This window comes from Polypterus senegalus, chromosome 9, assembly GCF_016835505.1.
Source record: "Polypterus senegalus isolate Bchr_013 chromosome 9, ASM1683550v1, whole genome shotgun sequence".
In the NCBI taxonomy this organism is placed as follows: Eukaryota; Metazoa; Chordata; class Cladistia; order Polypteriformes; family Polypteridae; genus Polypterus; species Polypterus senegalus.
Window position 1 is genome coordinate 46,773,267 of NC_053162.1, and position 21,482 is coordinate 46,794,748.

General features: G+C 38.4%; 1 protein-coding gene across 1 annotated transcript in view; it reads left to right on the forward strand.

Annotated features, from left to right (window-relative positions):
* Positions 1–21,482, forward strand: part of LOC120534858 (hydrocephalus-inducing protein-like) — a 206,036-nt gene that overhangs the window by 77,582 nt on the left and 106,972 nt on the right. Inside the window, exons 29-39 of the mRNA XM_039762371.1 lie at positions 75–184; positions 1,052–1,185; positions 7,413–7,549; positions 8,328–8,455; positions 8,996–9,187; positions 12,006–12,155; positions 12,363–12,602; positions 14,333–14,477; positions 17,369–17,521; positions 18,716–18,889; positions 19,864–20,037. Of these exons, the coding sequence (XP_039618305.1) occupies positions 75–184; positions 1,052–1,185; positions 7,413–7,549; positions 8,328–8,455; positions 8,996–9,187; positions 12,006–12,155; positions 12,363–12,602; positions 14,333–14,477; positions 17,369–17,521; positions 18,716–18,889; positions 19,864–20,037 (1,737 nt within the window). The remainder of the gene's footprint in view (positions 1–74; positions 185–1,051; positions 1,186–7,412; positions 7,550–8,327; positions 8,456–8,995; positions 9,188–12,005; positions 12,156–12,362; positions 12,603–14,332; positions 14,478–17,368; positions 17,522–18,715; positions 18,890–19,863; positions 20,038–21,482) is intronic.

Here is a 21,482-nt window from a genome sequence, read left to right on the forward strand (position 1 = left end):
CTATTTATTTCTATATGTGACCCAGAGTTTCCCCTCCTAATTCTGGGTGTTACTGAAAGTTTTCTTTTTTACAGATGATGAGAGATATAGTTCTCTGGTAAAAAAAGCTAGAAAAGCCTTTCATATGAAGAAAGATAATTGCTCTGAAATTGAAGAACAGTCCCTGGACGAATACATTCTTTCAGTGAGTCAAATGCTTATCTTCTTCCAATTTAACCATTTTCAGAATTGTGTTGGTGTTGAATTCACCCTTTTCCAGTGTCAATTTGAACAAAAGTTATACATACAGTAAAGTGTACTTTAAAAAATCTTTTTATCTAAATTGTCAAAAACCCACAGTATTATTATTAATAACAAAAATAAACAGTATATACTATATTATAGGAAAAATGAACATTTTAAAAGCAACAACATAATTTACATTTAAACATGTTTTTATTATTTTTACAATGACATGTTTATCTTTAATATCAGGGAACAGTAGAATAATAATCTTGCATAATTTTTCACTAGTAACCATCATCCACTTCATCAACCATCATCCACCTCTAAATCTTACAAATAATCTGTGAACATCCTCTTTGGTTCATTTTGTCCTACTCCATTTGTTAGTTAAGTACATTACATGAAACATTAGTTTGATGTCGGAGTATAGCTTGGGAGCACAGAATATCCGCCATTGTTCATTCATAATATGTTTTTTCTGCTCACGCAAAATAGTGAAAAACTCAGTAAATCCAACAGGTATTGGCTTATTGTATTATTTTTGTAGCCTTATGGGCTCTTCTGTGATATTTTTACATTAGTGCATTAAATGGTTATCAGCCCAGTGGGTTTCCTCAAAATTTCATTGGCTTTCTTTAACACTGACCTTGTATAACCATCTGTTTAGCAGCTCATCCCAACAGAGGAAGTGTACCAATGTTGAAAGGACTTTCTTGATTTATCTGAAGTGTTGCTATCTAAATATAGCAAAAAGGATTTAACATGTAATAAATTATTTTACAGGTTAGGGTGCAAGTTAACTGTGACTAATATTCTGTTCTAACAGACTGATTGCCTCATTCAAATGGAAGTGGAACGTCTGCTAATTAAGGAGCATGCTTTGGAACAGGAGAGACATTACTCATCCCACAACAAAGATGTTAGTGATACTGGTCCAAAATGGAGAAGGAGGTTGGTTAGGTAAGTGAAGGAAAAAAAGGATTACCATGGTGGACCTGAAGGCAAAGCAACACAAGGAGCACTTTATTGCTCAAAAAATATCGATTTTAGATGTGTGGTATTGGATGACGAATATTTTGTATATTGTGTATATATATATATATATATATATATAATTCACTAAGGCAAGACAACCATGGAAAGCACGCCGGAAGGGGCGTGGATTCACTAAGCCGCCGACAAGTGAGACACCTATGGCGCACGCAGGAAGGAGCCACGCCCACCAACTCCAAGACCATTGGATACGACGACAACTCACAGAGCCACGCCCACCAACTCGGACGCGACGACACAGAAAAACCGCTGTCATTTATATTCGTCTGTCGTAGAGGTCACATGCAACTCCGACCCACGTTGACTGTTAATAAAGGCATGTTTCTCGCGGAGGTGAATTGCCATATGCGGCGTGTAAAACTGTTTGCGAGGGGTATCCCATTGTATCCTTAAAACGTTCCTTTACAACTGAGGTTAAAACACAGTCTTGAAGTGAGTAGTCTTTAAAAAACGAGTTTTGATTCGACGCCGCGACGCGTGCACTATAGCAAACTGTTTTACACGCTACATACAGCAATTCGCATCCGCGACAAACATGCGTCTTCTTAGATACTCCTGCACTTTGTACACACCCCTCCCACCGTGGTCGGGTGTCTTGGTGGATTATATATAGAAAGGCAGCCAAAACCGCACAGAGCAATGAAAAGTCTACGTGAGTCACAGGTGCATCCGGACTGTACAAAGACGACAATGACTCAAGTGCCGAGTTGGAGGTGGGCACGAGCAGGCAGTGTATACTGAACGAGAAATCAGCAGACTAGCATGACGGAGGGAGCGGAGTGGATGTCCTTCTCCTCTCCTCCCGTTCCACCCTGAGCGCCGCATGGATGATTGTGTGTTGGTTCATTCCGTGCATTGGTTAAAACCCAATGAAGGAAGCAGTCTTTAAAAACCAATAAGCCCTGTGCCTCTGTTTCATTACCGTCTCACCTGCTTCACCAATGCAGGCCCTGCAACAGGGCAGCCAACCGGGTAACCAAAGTCTTTGGGTTCAGGGGGGGGTATGGTTACAAAGCTGAAACTTAAAGGAATTGACGGAAGGGCACCACCAGGTGTGGAGCCTTTCGCTTCATTTGACTCAACACAGGAAACCTCACCCGGCCCGGACATGGACAGGATTGACAGATTGATAGCTCTTTCTCGATTCTGTGGGTGGTGGTGCATGGCAGTTCTTAGTTGGTGGAGCGATTTGGCTGGTTATTTCTGAAAACGAACGAGACTCCCGCCTGCTAAATAGTTACACGACCCAACAGCGGTCGGTGTCCAAATTCTTAGAGGGACAAGTGGCTTTCAGCCACGTGAGATTGAGCATTAACAGGTCTGTGATGCACTTGTATGTCCGGTACTGCATGCGCGCTACACTGAATGGATCAACGTGTGTCTACCCGGCGTGGGTAAGCCGTTGAACCCCATTCGTGATGGAGACCGTGGCTTCCAATTGTTCCCCACAAACGAGAAATTCCCAGTATGTGCGGGTCATACGCTCGCACTGATTACGTCCCTGAAGAAGCAGAAGCTGTAACGCTCCACCTGAGAGAAAAACTGTAAGGCTAGTCGCCAGCATTCAGACATCAATTCTGATTACTTCACAGCCGAACAGGACACGGTAAAAAAAAAAAAAAAAGATTACGTCCCTGCCCTTTGTAAAGCCCCCCCATGGTTGGGTGACTTGGTGGATTATATATAAAAAAAAAGCAGCCGGAACCGCAAAGAACAATGAAAAATCAATGTGGAAACCGACTGAGGCGGTGTTTGGAAAATTAACAGTCAACGTGACTCACAGGTGCGTGTGGACTGTACACAGACGAAAGCGACTCAGGTAGGGAGTTGGGGGCGGGCACATAAGCGGGCAGTGCGTACGGTTTTCAGTCACGGACAATTGTATGTTGGTTCGTAGCGTGCATTGTTGCAATGTTACTTTTTTTGGTGGTTTATTAAATTACGGATTTTTCAAATGTTTATTTTTTCCTCTGTGCTTAAAATCATTTAAAAAGCGGCCTGATTATGCGGCGTATGGTACGCCGCGGGTTGCTAGTATACACTGTATATATATTACCAGTCAAAAGTCTGGATATGACTATAAAATGTGTGTTTTTGATAGAAATGAATACCATTTTTATTAAGATACTATTAAATTGATTTAAAATACAGCCAAGACATTACTAGTGTTACTAATGGCTATTACTGCTTGAAATTACATTTTGAATTTATTATTTACATTTGACTGCCAAGCCCCATTTTCAGTAGCCATTCCTTTAGTGTCCTAATGGTAAATTTCTTTAGGTTATCCTTTATTAGTCATTTTTAATGTCAAGTGATCACGTGTAGAAATGAATACATGCAATACTGCAGAGAGCTGGGGAAGCAGAAACAGGGAAGTGCCATTAATGACACCACTTGAAGCCATGAGTACAACACAAGCTTGGAGTGTCTACATGCTTCGCCCAACTTAAATGCTTATGCAGCTCAGTAAAGGGGTCTCCCATAGACACAACATAGAGAAGGTAGACCTTGTACATAGTTCATGATATTATTTCTTTTGACCTGTTCTTTTCTGTACAGTGTTTAAAAGGTTCAGTTCATTGTTTGGGCCATGTAAATGTGCAACCTGTAAACATTAATGCTGTATGTAATAAGTTAAAGTAAATCATGATTCAATGTACAGTATATTGCTTTTCATTTAAACTCTCCAAAATTTTGTAACGGTACGAGATTATAAATGAAACTGTCACATTCAAATCTGATTGAGCCTACCCTTTTTTCAGGATGTGCTACTGGGTAAAATATTATTTATATCTAAAATTCTAATTATTCCTATTAATTACCTGTTTGAATTAAAAAGAATACAGTTTCCTCTAAAATTGTATTTTGCAGTGATTAGCAACAAAATCCAAATGACCCAGAAGAGCAAAATCTGATCTACATCAGGAAGGTTTTACTCTTGAGCTCCAGCGCATTAATAATAGCCTCTAGCGAAAAAAAAAACGCAAAATATTGTATACACAAAAGTGCTTAGTTACTTACAGAGTACTTTGGCTGAAGGGATTTTAACTGAAGTCCACTGTCTTAGGAAATTTCCCAGGCGAAGCCGGGTAACACTGCTAGTATAAAATAAAACACATATTAGGTAAAGGACTTTTTTTAAAAATACTTTTCTTATTAGGTACAGTATATTCTGATTACAAATTGAGATTTGTTTTTCACTTTGAATTTAGTCCTTTTTCCGGGCGGCACGGTGGTGCAGTGGTAGCGCTGCTGCCTCACAGTTAGGAGACCCGGGTTTGCTTCCCTGGTCCTCCCTGCGTGGAATTTGCATGTTCTCCCCGTGTCTGCGTGGGTTTCCTCCCACAATCCAAAGACATGCAGGTTAGGTGGATTGACGATTCTAAATTGACCCTAGTTTGTGTGTGTCCTGCAGTGGGTTGGCACCCTGCCCAAGATTGATTCCTGCTCTTTGTTGGCTGGGATTGGCTCCAGCAAACCCCCGTGACCCTGTGTTCGGATTCAGCTGGTTAGAAAATGGATAGATGGATTTAATCCTTACCTTTACATTTGGCAATAAATCTTATCTTACCATTTTTGACCTGGGCCAAATTAGCTACTAAACATGTGTGGCAACACACAAAGAATCTATTGAGATAGATTTAGAAAAAGTCAGATATTTGTGACGATCCAAGCAGGACAGAAATTGAAAGATATAAAAATGATGGCCGAAAGAGTGCTGATGCAGATGATTTGTATTTCTATATTTTGGGACTTTTGTGTTCTCCTGTTATCCATCTCTCTCTGTGTTTATTTTAGCCGGCTTGGATTTTATTGTGGGTGCAGGGTATTGAAGTGAGAATGAGCTCTACAGTCTATGTATCTACCAATCTGCACCAATCTGCCACAACAATAACTGACAGGTTAAGTGAATAACACAGATTATCTCATTATAATAATAACTAGACATTAAGCCCGTTAAAATAACAGGCGCTAGAACAGTAGTGCATAAACATTTGTATGAACAGTCTATATTAAATGGCAAGGGACCTTGTATGTGGCTGTAATATGTGTCACTGTATTGTGTGCCTTTAATTTTCTCTCTCAGTAATACTGGTTTGTATTTCCGTGAAATGCCTGTAATTTTGTCTGACAGTAATACAATGGATCCTCGGTTTACAACCATAATCCGTTCCAGACCGTATGAACTGTATGTAAATATATATTTTTTTAAGTTTTTAAGCACAAATATAGTTAACTATACCATAGAAAGCACAGCATAACAGTAAACTAAATGTAAAAACATTGAATAACACTAAGAAAACCTTGAACAACAGAGAAAACTAACACTGCAAGAATTTGAGCTATAGCCTTATGACCCACTCGCTAAAAACTCTTTTTTTAATGAGTTTTAAGCACAGGGGAATAAATGAACATCTGAAAAATCTATAATTTAATAAACAACCAAGAAAAGTAATATTGCAACAATGCACGCGCGCGCCTGGGTGTGTCTCTCTTTTGCGCGCCTTTGTGTGTGTCTCTCGCGTGTGTGTCTCTTAAGTGCACGCCTCTGTGTCTGTGTGTGTCTGTCAGTCTCTCGCCTGTGTGTGTGTGTCTGTCTGTCTGTCTGCCTGCCTGCCTGCCTGCCTGTCTGCCTGTCTGTCTGTCTGCCTGCCTGTCGCGCGTGCCTGTTTGTCTCGCGTGTGCACGCGTGTGTGTATGTGTGTGTGAGACGGGCGCGCGCTAGTGTGTGTGTGTGTGTGCGCGTGTGTGTGTGTGTCTCTCTCTGCACAGGGAATGCACAGGAAGAGACTGAACACGTGCTGTGTGGCCCGCGCATGCGCACTTCACCAGAAGACACACACACACTGACACTGGACGCACACAAGGGTTTTATTAAAGAGGATATGATGTAATAAGCAGCAAGTAAACAGTCAGTCCTTGAAAGTAATATGTTGGAAGCAGGAAATATGGGCAAGTGTAAGGAACTGTGCGACTTGTCCAAGGGCTGAAATTGTAAAAGCTATACACAGTACTAGGGTCAGAGCATCTGCATAACAGCAGATCTTGTGGGCTGTTCATAGTATGCAGTCATTGGTATCTACCAAAAATGGACCAAGGAAGTACAATCGGAGAACCAGTGACTGGGTTATGGGCACCCAATGCTCACTGATGTGCATGGGGAACAATGGCTAGCCTGTCTTGTGTGATCCCAAAGAAGAACTACTATAGAATAAATTGCTGAAAATCTTAATGCTGACCATGAGAGAAAGGTGTCAAAACACACAGTACACTACAGCTTGCTATGTATGGGGCTACATAGCCACAAAACAATCAGAGTGTCAATGCTGACCCCTGTCCACTGCAGAAAGTGCCTACAATGTGCATGTGTGTGTCAGAAATAGACCATGGAACAATGGAAGAGGATTGCTTGGTCTGATGAATTATGTTTTCTTTTAGATCATGCAGAAGGGCAGGTGTGTGTGGGTCGTTTGCCCTATGAATAGAAGGCAGCATGATGCACTACAGGAAGATAGCAAGGCTGCAGAGGCAGTGTGATGCTCTGGGCAATGTTCTGCTGGGAAACCTTGGGTCCTAGTATTTATGTGGCTGTTACTTTTACCACATACTTAAAGATTGCTGCAAACCATGTAACCCCTTCATAGCAGCAGTATTCTCTGATGACAGTGGCCTCTTTCAGCAGGATAATGAGCCAGCCGCACTGCAAATATTGTTCAGGAACAGTTTAAGGAACATGACAAAGAGCTCAGGGTGTTGACTTGGCCTCCCAATCTCTCATATTTGAATCCACTTTAGCATCTGTGCTGGAAAAACAAGTCTCATCCATGTAGGCCCCACCTCACAACGTACAAGACTTAAAGGATCTGTCTTGGTGCCAGATACCATAGAACACCTTCAGAGGTTTTGTGGACTCCATGCCTCAGCAGGTCACAGATGTTTTGGTGCCATGAGGGGAACTACGCAATATTAGGTAGGGGGTTTGATGTGTTGGCTGATCAGTTTATATGTACATTTTGAACATGTGTGTTTATGTATATATACAATATGTGTATATGCACACACACATACAGTCATTTATATTACAACTTGATAACAAATTTTAAATATTTATATAAAATGTATTTCTGCAGATGCAAATTACCAGAATATTACCTGGACTTTGGATATGTTACATATGGCAACGTGTGTAAACAAAAGATTAAAGTGATCAACACAGGCATACTTCCAGCTTCATTTCAAATTGACAAGCAGATTCTGGCTAGCACAGGTAAACATGTAATTACTGTATGTATTAAATCTAAAAATATTTCTTTGACTCTGTGTTTCCAGAAGTAGTTTTTTTCTTTTGTTGATGTGATTAGAACTGTTTATCATGCTACGCTTGGCAGTCTGTCCACTGAAAATCTGATTTTGTACTTGAAAAATGAATCAACTTTTATTTCTGAAACTCTTTGTCAGTCTTTCCATCCATTTCATACCCCTCAATTTAATTTGGAATTGTTTTGTGACCCAGTGTGTTTCTGAAGCTGTGGGATTAATACAAGACCCAGGCATAGAATGAATGTAAGTTTATTGTATTACTGTATTTGTAATGTCAAGTATTGTTGAGGATATGCATGGTTGTGAACCAATTCTTGTCTACATACAAAAATATTTTTGGTTCTCACTAAATAGTAAGGATGGATTTCTTAACCTTTTTACAAAATTGACATTTTTACATAGCACATTTACTGACAAAAATATGAATCTGTGTTAAGCTTCATGGATTGATGGGTTTAAAAACATTTAATATATTGAAAGAGGAAATCAGAAACACTGAATGTAAAATGATAACATTGTATAATAAGGGTGGTACAGAGATATTTCATTGTGGATGTCAAAGATTTGGATCTTTATAGTACATTTTAAACTGAAACATTTTCTATAATATTTCAACTCTTATTAAAATAAAAAAAATAACTGTTTCTTATTCCATTTCATTATTTCAGTAGCATTATACAGTATATTATAAGTTGTTTTGTCAAGTGTTTTTTTTTTTATTACAGGGTTGAGTACAGAACTATACCGAGTGAAAAGTTTGCCATTTTGTGAGACAGAAACATTTGAACTGAGATTTGATCCAGCAAGCGTAGCCCTACATCTAGGTGATATTGATATTCTAGTTCCAATTCAGGTATGTTTTTTGATCATCAAGAAGAACCAATACATTCTTGCTCTTTTTTGTGGTATTTTATTTTCAGTTACTTCTGAGAAGAATTAGCCTTTGAAGTTTTTACATGTCTACAGTTTTGCTTCATCTATGTCTAAGTCTGTTTGTGTGTTTATTCCAATATCTTGTTTTGCAAGCTGATCCCTTTGCGAAGCACACTGTTTAAAACAATTGTTTTAAGGATATTAAAAAAAAATTAAAATGTGACAAGTTGATTAAACAAGTTGCTCATTTTCACACTGAGATTTGGAGGCAGAGACCCAGTTGATCATCTTGCTGTTTGAAATTAAGCACACTGGTCTTTAGACCAAAGTTCCAGTCCCATAGAACTGCCAACCTAAGTGATCCTACAGAATTTTGAAGACCATAAAAGTCTCAAATTTCTGCTGTACCATGCAGACTGTAGAGTACCTAAATAAATGATCCCTGACTTGTATGCTATAATAATACCCAAACTGTATGCTATGCATACCTTAATGTAAAATCTGTGTTTTGTTTCTACAGGTGTTTAGTGGCCCAATAGTCCAGATCCATGTGCATGCTATTGTAATTATTCCCTCGCTCACACTCTCCACTGCTATACTTGAGTTTGATTCCATTTTGTGTGGGCAGTGCCAAGTGAAAAACTTTCAAATCTACAACCATGTGCAAGTTGTATGTGAATGGGTTTTAACAGAAGAGGAAAAGCCAAAGCTGGTAATTATCTGTTTGTAACTTCAAATCTATTTTCTGTTGTTATAGTCCATTGAAATACAGTTATTACTATAACATATTTAAATATACATCACAATATAAGTCATTATTAGGGTTGCAGGGAGTCTCGCTGTACCCTGAACACATCATTGCAAGCCGATTAAACAAAAAATAGGATTTGAAATGTAATATACAATTTGTAACCACTCTTTATTAAATTTTGTGCATGCTTGTTCATTCGTTTTTGCTTAGGTGTTCAATATATAAACTGTGCCCATAACAGATGATCATCTTTTTATTGTAATTATAAATGTAAACATACAGGTTAACATGTCTGTAGAGAATGCAAATAGGTTAAGACTGCACAAAATAAATGACCGCTATTTTTAGGTTACTCTTTCAAAATGAAGCAAGATTGTCTTGTGTGATGTTTTACGTAGCTTATGTTTGGTGGTTTAGTGGTTTGATCTGCTGCCTCACAAATGAATTTGAATCCAGTCACTGTTTATGTGCACTTTGTACATTTCACCACAATTAAACAGAGTATTTCCATACTTAATATGGATTTCCTTCTATTGTATATGCTAAAGATGTGTAAATTGTGAGCAGTTAGAATCTTATGAAAAAGTGTAGATGTCTACTTAAGTGCACCTTGCAGTGGACTGGCACACTATCCAGAGTTGCTCTGTCTTTTGCCTAATGATATCTGAAAAGGCTCTGGTTCTTCAGAACTCTGAGCTGGATTAAGCGCACTTAGAAAAAATAAATAGAATGGTTACAGTAATTGACTTGCTGTGCTACCCATCTAAGATGAGTTGAAATCAAAGTAGTCAGCGCAGATCTCACCGTTAACATTTGCAGTGGAGTTGAAATCAAAGTAGTCAGCGCAGATCTCACCATTAACATTTGCAGTGCATCATGTAATGCATATGTCTCTGTTATATGCCATTTGGTATGGGATTTGTAAAAGCAGTATTAATGTTTGTGATGCTCCATCTATTGCAGTAACAGAGGCATAGTAAGAAGACAAACACACAGACACACAATTACTGTGGAAATGTATGTAGATTGTAGTTCAGTGATGGTCACTTAAGTTTGACACAGGGTGCCATAACTTTTAAGTTTGCAAGTTTATTTTTCTATTTGTTTTTGTTTTATTATTATCTAGCAGGACTACCATGTGCTACTTGGGGTGGGTACGCTAACTGGAACTTCCCAAACTAAATTTCAGAACAAAACAAACTTAACCCTATGGTGTTCTCCTGTAGTTTCCCTGGAACAAATAGGGAATCTGTGCAAACAATGGTAGAGATAGGTTCAACAGTGTGATTTCCATACAAGACAACTACACATATACAGTAAAACAACAACGACGTTTGTTCTATAGCATATTTTCATACAAAGCATATAGCAGTGTGGTATAGTAGATAGTGCTGCTGCCTCACTCCAGGGACCCTAGTTTCAATTGTTGGCTTGGTGACTTTGTGCATGGAGAGTTCCCATTTTCCATTTGTTTGTCTAGGCTTTTTCTCAGTACTTTATTTTTCTTCAAATCCCAAACATAAGCATATCAGGTAGAACTGACCCACTGCTTAAGTGTCCCTTGTAATGAAGTGATGTCCCTTCTTGGTCTGTTTATCTCTGTGTATGCAAGTAGTGAGACATCAAGCAAAATGACACCTTTTATTGGCTAACTAAAAAGATTACAATATGCAAGTGTGGCAAAGGCGCCGTCGACCCAACACAGAATGACAGCAGAGGCATGTATAAAAATAAACAAAAAGGTTTTTATTTTTTCTTCCAGTGGGGGATCACGTCTTCCCTGTGGCCCTCAGCTATAGCACAGTCCCAAAAACACCCCAAAAGAAAGTCACCACAACACACTCTTCTTCTTCCTCCTCCTCCTCCACTTCTCCTCCCAAGCAGTTTTGTCCTCCTCCTCTCGACTCTGACTCCTGGAGTGGTGACTGTCGGCCTCTTTTATAGCCCACCCAGAAGTGTTGCAGGTGCTCGTTGACTTACTTCCGGCCTCACCTCCGGGTGTGGTTGCGTTCTCGCTGAGTTGGGCTCGTTAGGCCGTGCAGCTCCCTCTGGCGGTGGCTACAGAGCCCAACAAGAATGAGCGCCGATGTTCCGAAATTTTGGCCCCAATGCAACCCAGGGGGGACGTGGTAAGCATCCCATGACTGCTTCACCGGATCCAGTGTCAAAGGGGCGTCCTAACCGGGCATGGGTCCCAGCCATCTGCCGCAGCAAGCTTTCGAGGCAACTCAGGCCCCTTCGGCACTCTGGTTTCTATTATTATTATTGTTGTTTATTTGCCAAACAGCTTTGTCCAAGGCGACAAACAAGATAAGAATATTAATATTGTTTAAAACATAAATGGGTTAAATGAGTTGCTTAGGATCAAAAGAAAGCTGAAGCTGAGGGTTGAACCAGCAACCTTGTGGGCACAACCTTGTCTAGGAATGGTAATTCTAAATTGGCCTGATAGGAGTGAGATTAGCTGGGTATGTTTGTGTATCCTGAAATTAGTTATCATTGCAATCAGAGATACTTATTGTCTTGTATTTAATGCTACTGAAATTGTTTTTGCTTCCTAAAACCTTATAAGACAAAAAGTATTTTAGGAGTTAGATGGGGAGATGGACAAATTGTTTAATCCCCAAAAGGTATTTTAATTCGTTGGAACAGGCACAGAAAAATTGATGTTTCAGAAACTGGATAAGAGGATTAAAGAATTGTAACACAAACCTAATAAAGACAAATAAAATTTGATAGTGTGCTGCACTAATCAGTTCTATTACTGCTTTCTTTTCAGATTGATAAGCATATGCCTCTTCACCTGAGACGCAAAGCTAAAATTAAAACCAAGCCCTCTCAACAAGTGTTTGAACTGCTTCCCTCTTCTGGAATTCTGCTTCCAGGAGAGCGTGTCAACGTGCAAGTTAAATTCAGCCCAACCAAAGAGGTATTTAGAAAAGGAAGAATGTCCTTTTTATTTTGAACAACTGGAAAATATATTGAACTAAGCATCAAGTCAAAAATGTAATTGATTTAATAAATATAAAGTGTTAAATTGCAAACCATTGTGAATTCTAAAAAGTTTTCTTTGTCTCTTTCTCTGCTTGTACATAAACTTATTTTATTGTATTATGTTGTATCTTCCTGCCAACAGAAATTGTACACAGAATCAATCTTCCTGCGTATCTCTCAGAGCAAAGAGCGAAAGAAACTTATAGTCCAGGGGAAAGGATTAGAACTGCATCTAGATTTCTGCCCATCAGTGCTGGAATTTGTGCCAATTCTTCCATACAGTAATGGAGATAAAATAGTAGTTACAGTAAAAAATCCATGTGCTTACCCCATTGAATTCTACTCACTGGAATTTGACAAGCAGTACCATGAAGAAGAAAAGGTAGTGTCAATACTATACTGTACCTTCAACGTAATGAACAGGGTATACTGGACTGCTGGCTACAGCCCTGGCCATGTAGTATAAACTTGAGATAGGAGTGAGAATGTCTTTTGAGCAGTAACGACACATTGATATCAGATATTATCCATCTATCCATTATCCAACCCGCTATATCCTAACTACAGGGTCACCGGAGGTCTGCTGGAGCCAATCCCAGCCAACACAGGGTGAATCCAAGGGGCAGGGTGCCAGCCCACCGCAGGGCACACCCACACTCCAAGCACACACTAGGGACAATCGCCAATGCACCTAACCTATGTTAACTATTTTCTATGTTAACTAATGTTGTCTTATTTTAATTTCTTATTTTGTCTTTTATTTTTCTTTTCTTCATTATGTAAAGCACTTTGAGCTACTTTTTGTATGAAAATGTGCTATATAAATAAATATTGTTGTAACCTGCATGTCTTTGGACTGTGGGAGGAAACCAGAGTACCCGGTGGAAACCCACGCAGACACGGGGAGAACATTCAAACTCCATGCAGGGAGGACCTGGGAAGCGAACCCAGGTCACCTTACTGCGAGGCAGCAGCGCTACCCACTGTGCCACCATGCCACACATCAGATATTATATTATATAAATAATGTATTAGTGTTCATGTTTGTGTGCACAAATGTTCTCTTTAAGTTGAATTTTGTGGTTGTGTGTCTGTAAAACTAGAGAGCAAAATGCATAGCTTAAAAACATGATCTCCACTTGTGGATTATAAACCTTATTTTACAATAAGCTTCATGACTGGGTGATGTTAAAATAGTCATTATGACTATATATTATGGAAAGGCATTTACCCAAGGAGGAAGAGACTAACCAATAACCTTGTGATATTAAGTTCATATCCTGCCACAACTAAAAAAGATGTGTTTGAATTCATATCCACCCACCAATATTGTTATACTGTTGTTAATACAGTTGTTTATGTGGTGCAAAAAGTACATTTTAAATGTCGCATAACAGTGGCTGAGGTGTAAGCCAGTTATGGTGCAGTGAGTAGTTAACTACTGGTGTAGGCAGTTAACTCAGTTTTGCGTTTACCCATTGTGAGAATATAAATTCAAAAGCTGGGACTTCATGCAGTGTGAAAAAGAGGGACAACACTACCATTTAGGTTTACTAGGCAGTCTCAGTAGGGTTGCATAGCTGGGTGTATCATTGTTTTTTTAAACACTACAGACCCTGACTTACAAACACATCAGGCTTTCAATATTATATATGTATAACAAAGCTTTAAAAACTTAGAGGCCCTGTATATGTGTAAGAATATACTGTATATAAAGTTTGGTGGCGCCATTTGCAGCTTTGTCTAGGGTAGCAAAAATGCTAGAGTCTAAATTTAATTTTATGTTTATGTTAATTATGTTACCATTTAATGTTGTAGACAGCTATTTTGTTTAATCTGTAGGAAACATTAGGATATATTTATTCATTTCTTTTGGTATGTTGGCTTTTCTTTACTGACCACCCTAGGAAGTAACAGTGAAAGCCTATTAGACAATAATGCAAAGATGTAGGGCTGCTCATGTTTGTATAACTTGTCTACTCATCTGCTATAGAATCATCTTAGTGATAAACAGGTTTATACATTTCTAAAATGTAACAAGGCACATTAATACATGCGAACATTCAGTATGCCTCTAAAGGGTTTTTTTTTTCTTCATTTTTTTATCTTTAGATACTACGAATGTTAAAGGGGTATGATTCAGACAACATCCTTCTCTTGCCTCCCCGAAACCCTGGAGAAAAACTTCCTCCTGAGATATTAGAGTACTATGAAGACTGGAAAAAAGGCCTTGAAGAACAAGGAATACAGGAAGAAGGTAGTTCACAAATGACAGACATTCTCTCAGTCGAGCAGGATGAACAGAAACAGATATATGCATTTTCTAAAACTTTTTCATGGCATGATACTGTTGTCTAGTGCCAACTCTTAATTAACAAGATTCCATCATAGAAGACACACTCACATACAAAGCCACTTAAACCAGGCCAACATAAGTTGGGAACTTACATTCACTGATCTACATACAGTAATATACACATACTGGAATTCTTTGGAATGTGGCTGAAAAATGAATTACCAGAAGAAGTCTGTCATGGATATAAAGAGATTATGCAAACTCCACACAGACTTTACCTGAAGTGGGATTCAAACTCGAACTCTGGAGTGCTAAGGCAGTGGGGCCAACCACTCTGGTACCTTGCTTCCATGCACAAGTTACATTAGTTTAGAAGGCTCAGTTTGAAAAGAGAAAAAAGGATTTTAGCAAAGTACAGAGGTCATTGTACTAGTATACGCTTTTTGGTTTTTTTTTACCTCTCTAAGCCAATTGTTTTTTCTTCAAATTAACCAGCCTACTTTAATAACGTGTAATTCATGGGTCACATTATAAGTAAAACTACAAGGGCTATACCTCCTAGTGTTACTCGTGGCTTATTTTCTCTTTAAAGCTGTTACGTGAGAATTGCTGTCATGAATTTATAAAATTAAATTCATGAAAGGTTGGTCTTTTATCTTATAAAATGCTACACAAAGAACACAGTTTTGAGCCCATTTGGTAATTTCAGATAAACTCCACAGTTGAATAAACATTGTTCTTTAGAAGCCAAAACTTTCACTTGCCTAGCATTACTGTGTGAATAAACAGTGTATACAGAATTATATGTGCAATATGATAAAATACAGTATAGGAAAATAGAAAATGTGAGTGCATCCTTACAATATTTCCTTGCAATTTTTAAATTTCCATGAAGCAGAGCATGATTTCTACACAGGAAATATATTTACTGAATAGAAATAAATAACTTTCAATTTTGTTTTCTGTCAGTGTGTCTTTATGATGGTAATGTAAATGTATTAGTTTTAGAGACAGAATGTTAATTAATTTAATTAAAAATAGTCGTACTAGATGATTACTAGTTATGGCTCAGATACTAGTAATATTTATGGAACTTACAAAGCTGGAGAAACTAGCAAAGTTGGATGAATTGCTATTATAGAAATCCAATGATTCTGCTTTTATTGCATTATTTAATATAACAGAATGAAACAACAGGTGAGCAGCATGGTAGTCTGCCCTTACATCCTGCTAAGGTTTTTGTTTGAGTATCCTCTTCTTTCTGTAATATGAAAGATCTGCATATTAAGTTCCTTCCACCGTCCAAATATGTGGTACTAGTTCATTCACTGTCCATTTATTGGACTAGTGTAATTGTGTTTTGTGTTGGTTGGGAATTCTTTCTGGGGTTGTCCCCTTTGCTTTGTGAATGATCCCTTGCTCCACTCAACAAAACATGGAAAAAAAAAATCCATCCATACATACATTATCCAACCCGCTATATCCTAACTACAGGGTCATGGAGGTCTGCTGGAGCAGGAACAAATCCCAGGCAGGGTGCCAGCGCACCACAGGGCACACACACACACACACACACCAAGCACAATTTAGGATCACCAATGCTCCTAACCTGCATGTATTTGGACTATGGGAGGAAACCAGAGCACCCAGAGGAAACCCACACACACATGGGGAGAACATGCAAACTCCACACAGGGAGGGCCCGGGAAGCAAACTCCGGTCTCCTTACTGCGAGGCAGCAGTGCTTCCACTTCGCCACTGTGCCTGAAAAAAAAAAAAAGCAAAATAGTTAAAAATATAAAGTTCAAACCTTAATATTCTTAAGTAGGATGTTTATGTGAATGAAGGAATAAGTTAAAATTTGGTTGGCCGTTACTCCATTTGTTTGCAACTTATTTATCCAACAGACTATTTATCAAATCTTCCATTTCCACTAGAGAGCTGCAGGGAGCAAGAGCCCATTCCAACAGCATGGACTGCATGTGAGGCACCAACACTGGGAGAATTCAAATCCATTTCAGGACATACTACACCATAGACCAGTGGTTCTCAAGCTGTGGGGTGTGAAGTAACAAAAAGGGTGGCGTGAAGATGTGAAAAAAGAAAGCAAGAATCAAAAATATGAAAAATACATCTATTGAAACCAAAGCAAATTAACTTAAACTACATCCTGATACTAGAAAAATAAATATAGAGCTAGATAAATGTCGATAAAAGTTAAGTAGGTATAATAAAATATGCATCTATGATACATCATTAATTAAAAAAGAGCAAATTGGTATTAATAGGCTCCTTTCAAAAAACGTTAGGGGGGCGTGATTAAAATTATGAAAACTCGGGTCGCAAATACGCAAAGGTTGAGAACCGCAGGTTTAGACCATTACATTCACTTAAACTGGATCAGTTGAGTTCACAGTATGTTAATGAGAAGAACAAGCAAACATCACTCGCATTAACCAAGCTAGAAATGAAACCTGGGTACCTGAAACTGTTTGGCGACTGTGGTTTCCACTGTACAATTGTATAATTAAAAAATTATCATCCAGTAATGTCACAAAAGACAGATTATTCAAAGAGATTTATAATTCTGTTATCAAATCAATCTATATTTATTTATGATGAATTGAAATTAATTTTTAAAAGTTTCCTTAAATCACACATTCAAGGTACACTGACTGCCCAAACAGGTAAACAGGAACTGATAAGATCTGTTGGGCTGAATACTGTTCTTGTCAAAAGATGTTTTGTGCTCTTGCTGTATGTTCTTTTATTTTTGCTTGATTTTGCTCTTTGAAATTATTTCCACCTAGAAGATGGTATTTTGTAAAACTAAAAAATGTATTCCTCTTCAGAATCTAAAATTGAGGAACAAGAAGAATGTGTTACTTCAGAGACTGAGAACAGGGAAGAGGTTTACTCTGCTCTCAGTTTCCAAGAAAGTGTAATCTCACTGCCTGTGTGCCAACTGACAGATGAAGCAGAAGAAGAATCGAGGCTTAGTGAAAGTAAGGAGTTGATTAATGTTCTACACATAGAGAGCAAGGATTAAAATAATATACAGTGCTCTGTTACTCTTGTATTTTACTTCCTGTTGATAATGTCTGGTGCCTTAAACCCTAAACATTGTATTATTATTCTAAAGATTTTATACAGTACCTTAACTTTGTATGCATAACACCTCAGAACCAGCATAATGTGACTGTTTCAGTATGTTGCATTACACACCTAAAGAATCCTATCTAAGTCCTTACACATTTGGACATTTTAAAACCTTGGCTATGTTTAAAATTGAGATCACACAGAGTAGAATTTGGCATATTATTATATGATATAATTTCAGAGTTTTTGCATTTTGCAGTTTGGTTGCCTCTGTTAACATTTTGTGTTATTAACTCATATTCAGTGTGAAAGGCGCTATATAGGCGCCCGACCCGACACAGACTGAAAACAGAGGCACGTGTAAAAATAGACAAAAAGGTTTATTTTTCCTCAGCTGGGGGACACGTCTTCTTTTCCCGACTCTGGCGCATTGAGTAGTAGCCGTAGGCTCCCTTTATAGCCCACCCGTAAGTGCTTCAGGTGGCAATTAACCTAAATTAGGTTGCACTTCCAGGTGTGGCTGCATTACCGTCCACACTGACTCAGTTGCAGCTCCCCCTGGTGGTGGCCACGTAACCCAACAGGGATGGGCTCCTAAGTCCCATGCCTGTGGCCCTGATGCATCACAGGGGGCCTCCACCAAGTATTCTGAGGGACATAGCATGGATCCCATGGCTGCTCCCTGAATCTAGTGTCAAAGGGGCGTCCCACCCGAGCATGGGTCCCGGCTGTCAGTTAATACACTTTACTTGGAAATTCCATTAATTTTGGCTCTGTTTGAACACTTTAAACTGTATCATTGTACAAGATTTCTGACCAGGATGGTCATCATATTTTAATTTATCTGAATATCCTTCACATTTGCATATATTGATTTTGTTTATGTAATTTAACTATTTTTCAAAAAAATATATACATCAAATCAGTATATAGTCTAATATGTTGTACTATTGTGGGATTTTCAGTCATAAAATGATTCCTTTATTTAAAACTTAAAAAAAATCAGATTGAGCAATTTCAGAGGTCTGAAGACTCTAATTGCCCAAATATTTTGTATAATCTGAAATCATAATCCGATAATAAATTCCCTTTCCTGACAGTTACAAAGGTACAAATGAGTGAACTTAGCAGCAGCAGCAGGGTAGGAGAAATTGATGCAGCCCCAGTGGCAAAGGCCATCGCCAGACACCTAGGTATTGACGTTTCTCCTGAAGCCAATGCAGCTAAAAACAGGAGAGGCATTGCCATCATTGTGCATGGAGCTCCAGTGTCAGGTAAGGTCTCAGCAGCACATAGTGAAAAATAGAATTGTTTATATGCACATGTTTCAGTTCAGGACTGCAATGTGCTCCAACGGGTGTCTCATAGCCTGTGGAGCCAGGGTTTAACTCTCAGCTTTTCATGCGTGTCTTTGTGTCCTTTGTGCGTTTCCCATTTTTCATATGGGCCTTTTGCATGCCCTTTGTTCCACACATTATTATGTGTGCAAGTGTGTAACTGTGATGTGTCATGGACTGACATTTTATCTGGGCTGTTTCATGCTATGTACCTGGTGTTGCCAGAATAGACCCTGGCATCTTCCAACACTGTAACGGAATAAGAGTGTTTAGAAAATAGATAGCAAAAATCTTCAGTTAAGGACAAGGAAATGAGTTTCAACATAAATTGGTTTTCTTATATTCTTTAGTTTTTTAAAGATCACCAGAATATTTGTTTTTTATTATTTCAAGCCTGACCTTTAAAAGCATATGATGTGTGAAAGTAGCATAGCTATGTAGCACTTTGTAATAGTGCTGTTTTGGTTTGGGGTCTTCCAAGATGCAGAATACCTAATAGTGGAATGATAACTATTTCTTGCTTAAAGCGAATAACATGATAGTGTTCTTCGACTGACCGTCCTCCTTTTGTGGAACGAAGAAGTTGCAACTGTTAATTGATATTTCAAAACATACTGTACATAGAATGGTACAGAAGGGAGCAGGAGTGGTTGGAATTTGACTTCACTTTGCCTTAGTCTCTGGGTGCTTTGCTATTGATGTTGAAATTTAATTAAGGGTGTGGCATTGGCTTGAGTCATGAATTGGTAGCTCAGTTTTGACAAAGTGCTGAGTTGAGTAAAGACTATACATAACTGGCATGTAGAAGTATTATTGTATCAGCAATTTCTTAGTTAAGTCAAAATATGTTTTTATTTTCAAAATTATTCATTTATAGATGGTGGGTAGCTTATATTCATTTTATTTAACAGGAAAAACCAACACAGCTTTGACTCTTGCCAAACACTATGGCACACCATGCTTAAATATCGATAGTATTATTTTGGAGGCATTGGAGAGTGGAAGCACTGCCACAGGGCTTCAAGCACGAGAGCTGTGTGTGAAGGCAGCAGTAGAGCTGGCACAGAAGAAAGCTGAAGAAGCAGGTGTGAATCTTTGCATTGATTACATTACAACGGTGAATATTGTGATATCAGCATAGTAACTGAGCTGGTTTGTCTATATCTAGGTTTTGGTGTTGGCTTTATATATAATACAAGTAGTGACTATTCCCAGCATGTCATGACAATTGATTTAGGATGACTAATGGTGAAGATGCACATTTTTCTCTTAATATGTGCTCAAATGTGTGAATTCCTGAATTCATGGCAGTCAATCATTACTGCTTTTTCCATTTATGCACAGCAGAATGCAATGACACTCCTGGTCAAATTTACATATTTTGTAGACAAGCACATGTGATCTTTCAACTGCAAAACTCACTAAAAATAGTGTTTTGGGTTTTTAAAAGTATGTTTTCTTGGCTGGTTCAGAGAAAATAACATTTCTTCTTAAGGGGTTGTCAATAATGTGCACTCCTTTTGGACATATTTCTCAGAAAAATATCTAGATTACAAAAAATTGTCTTAGATGAGGCAAAATGATGTATCTTTGAACAAAAGCTATAATCCAGCAAGGCAATGGAATTGTTATCCAATTTAGTTGAGTAGAAACTGCTGTTAGCGCTATTTTTGCAGTCCCACTCTGGCCGGTACAAAACTTTGTCCCTACTGAAAATGGTATCCTCCTATCAGCCCCAGCACACTCCTGCGGCCTGATGGGAATTGTAGTCCTCACTATGGTACTGGTTTTGGGTTTCCTCTCCCCAGTTCTAGCCCCTTTCCCCAATATGCCATATAGCCTTATTTTAAAAAGGACCAATGACAATGCACATGCAAAATTTTGTGAAAATCGTTTCAGCGATTATTGCATGATTGGAGAACAAACAAGTGGACAACCAAACAGAATTATGATTTCATTTATATAGGTCGAGTAATACAGTGACATTCATGTTATTTTGGTTTTCAAAGAGATTACATTAATGGTTAAAGAATAAAGAGCAATATCAGTTCTTGTCTTGTTACTTCAAAGCATATCATATTGTTTATTCTAACTGAGAATTAGATTTATTCCAATTTCAAAGAATATAAAACATCAGTTACCCACTGACATAAAAGAGGTGAGTTAGGATTCTTCCAGTTGAGCAAGATAAGCTTACGTGCTAATAGTGTAGTAAAGGCAATTGCAGTTTGTTTGTCCTTCTCCACTTTTAGTCCATCTGGGAGTCCACCAAACACAATTGTTAGTGGATTTGGAGGGATTGTGATGACCAGGCTGTCTGAAAAGCATTTAAAGATTTTGGTCCAAATTATGTTAACACGCCCAGAACATGTGCTCCAATGAGGTTGGAGCTCGATTGCAACATTTGCAAGGTTGGATTTTGCCCTGGAAACATTTTGGACAATTTTAAACGAGACAGATGTGCTCGATATATAATTTTGAGTTGAATAATTGTATGCTTTGCGCATGTGGAGCTCGAGTGAATTCACTT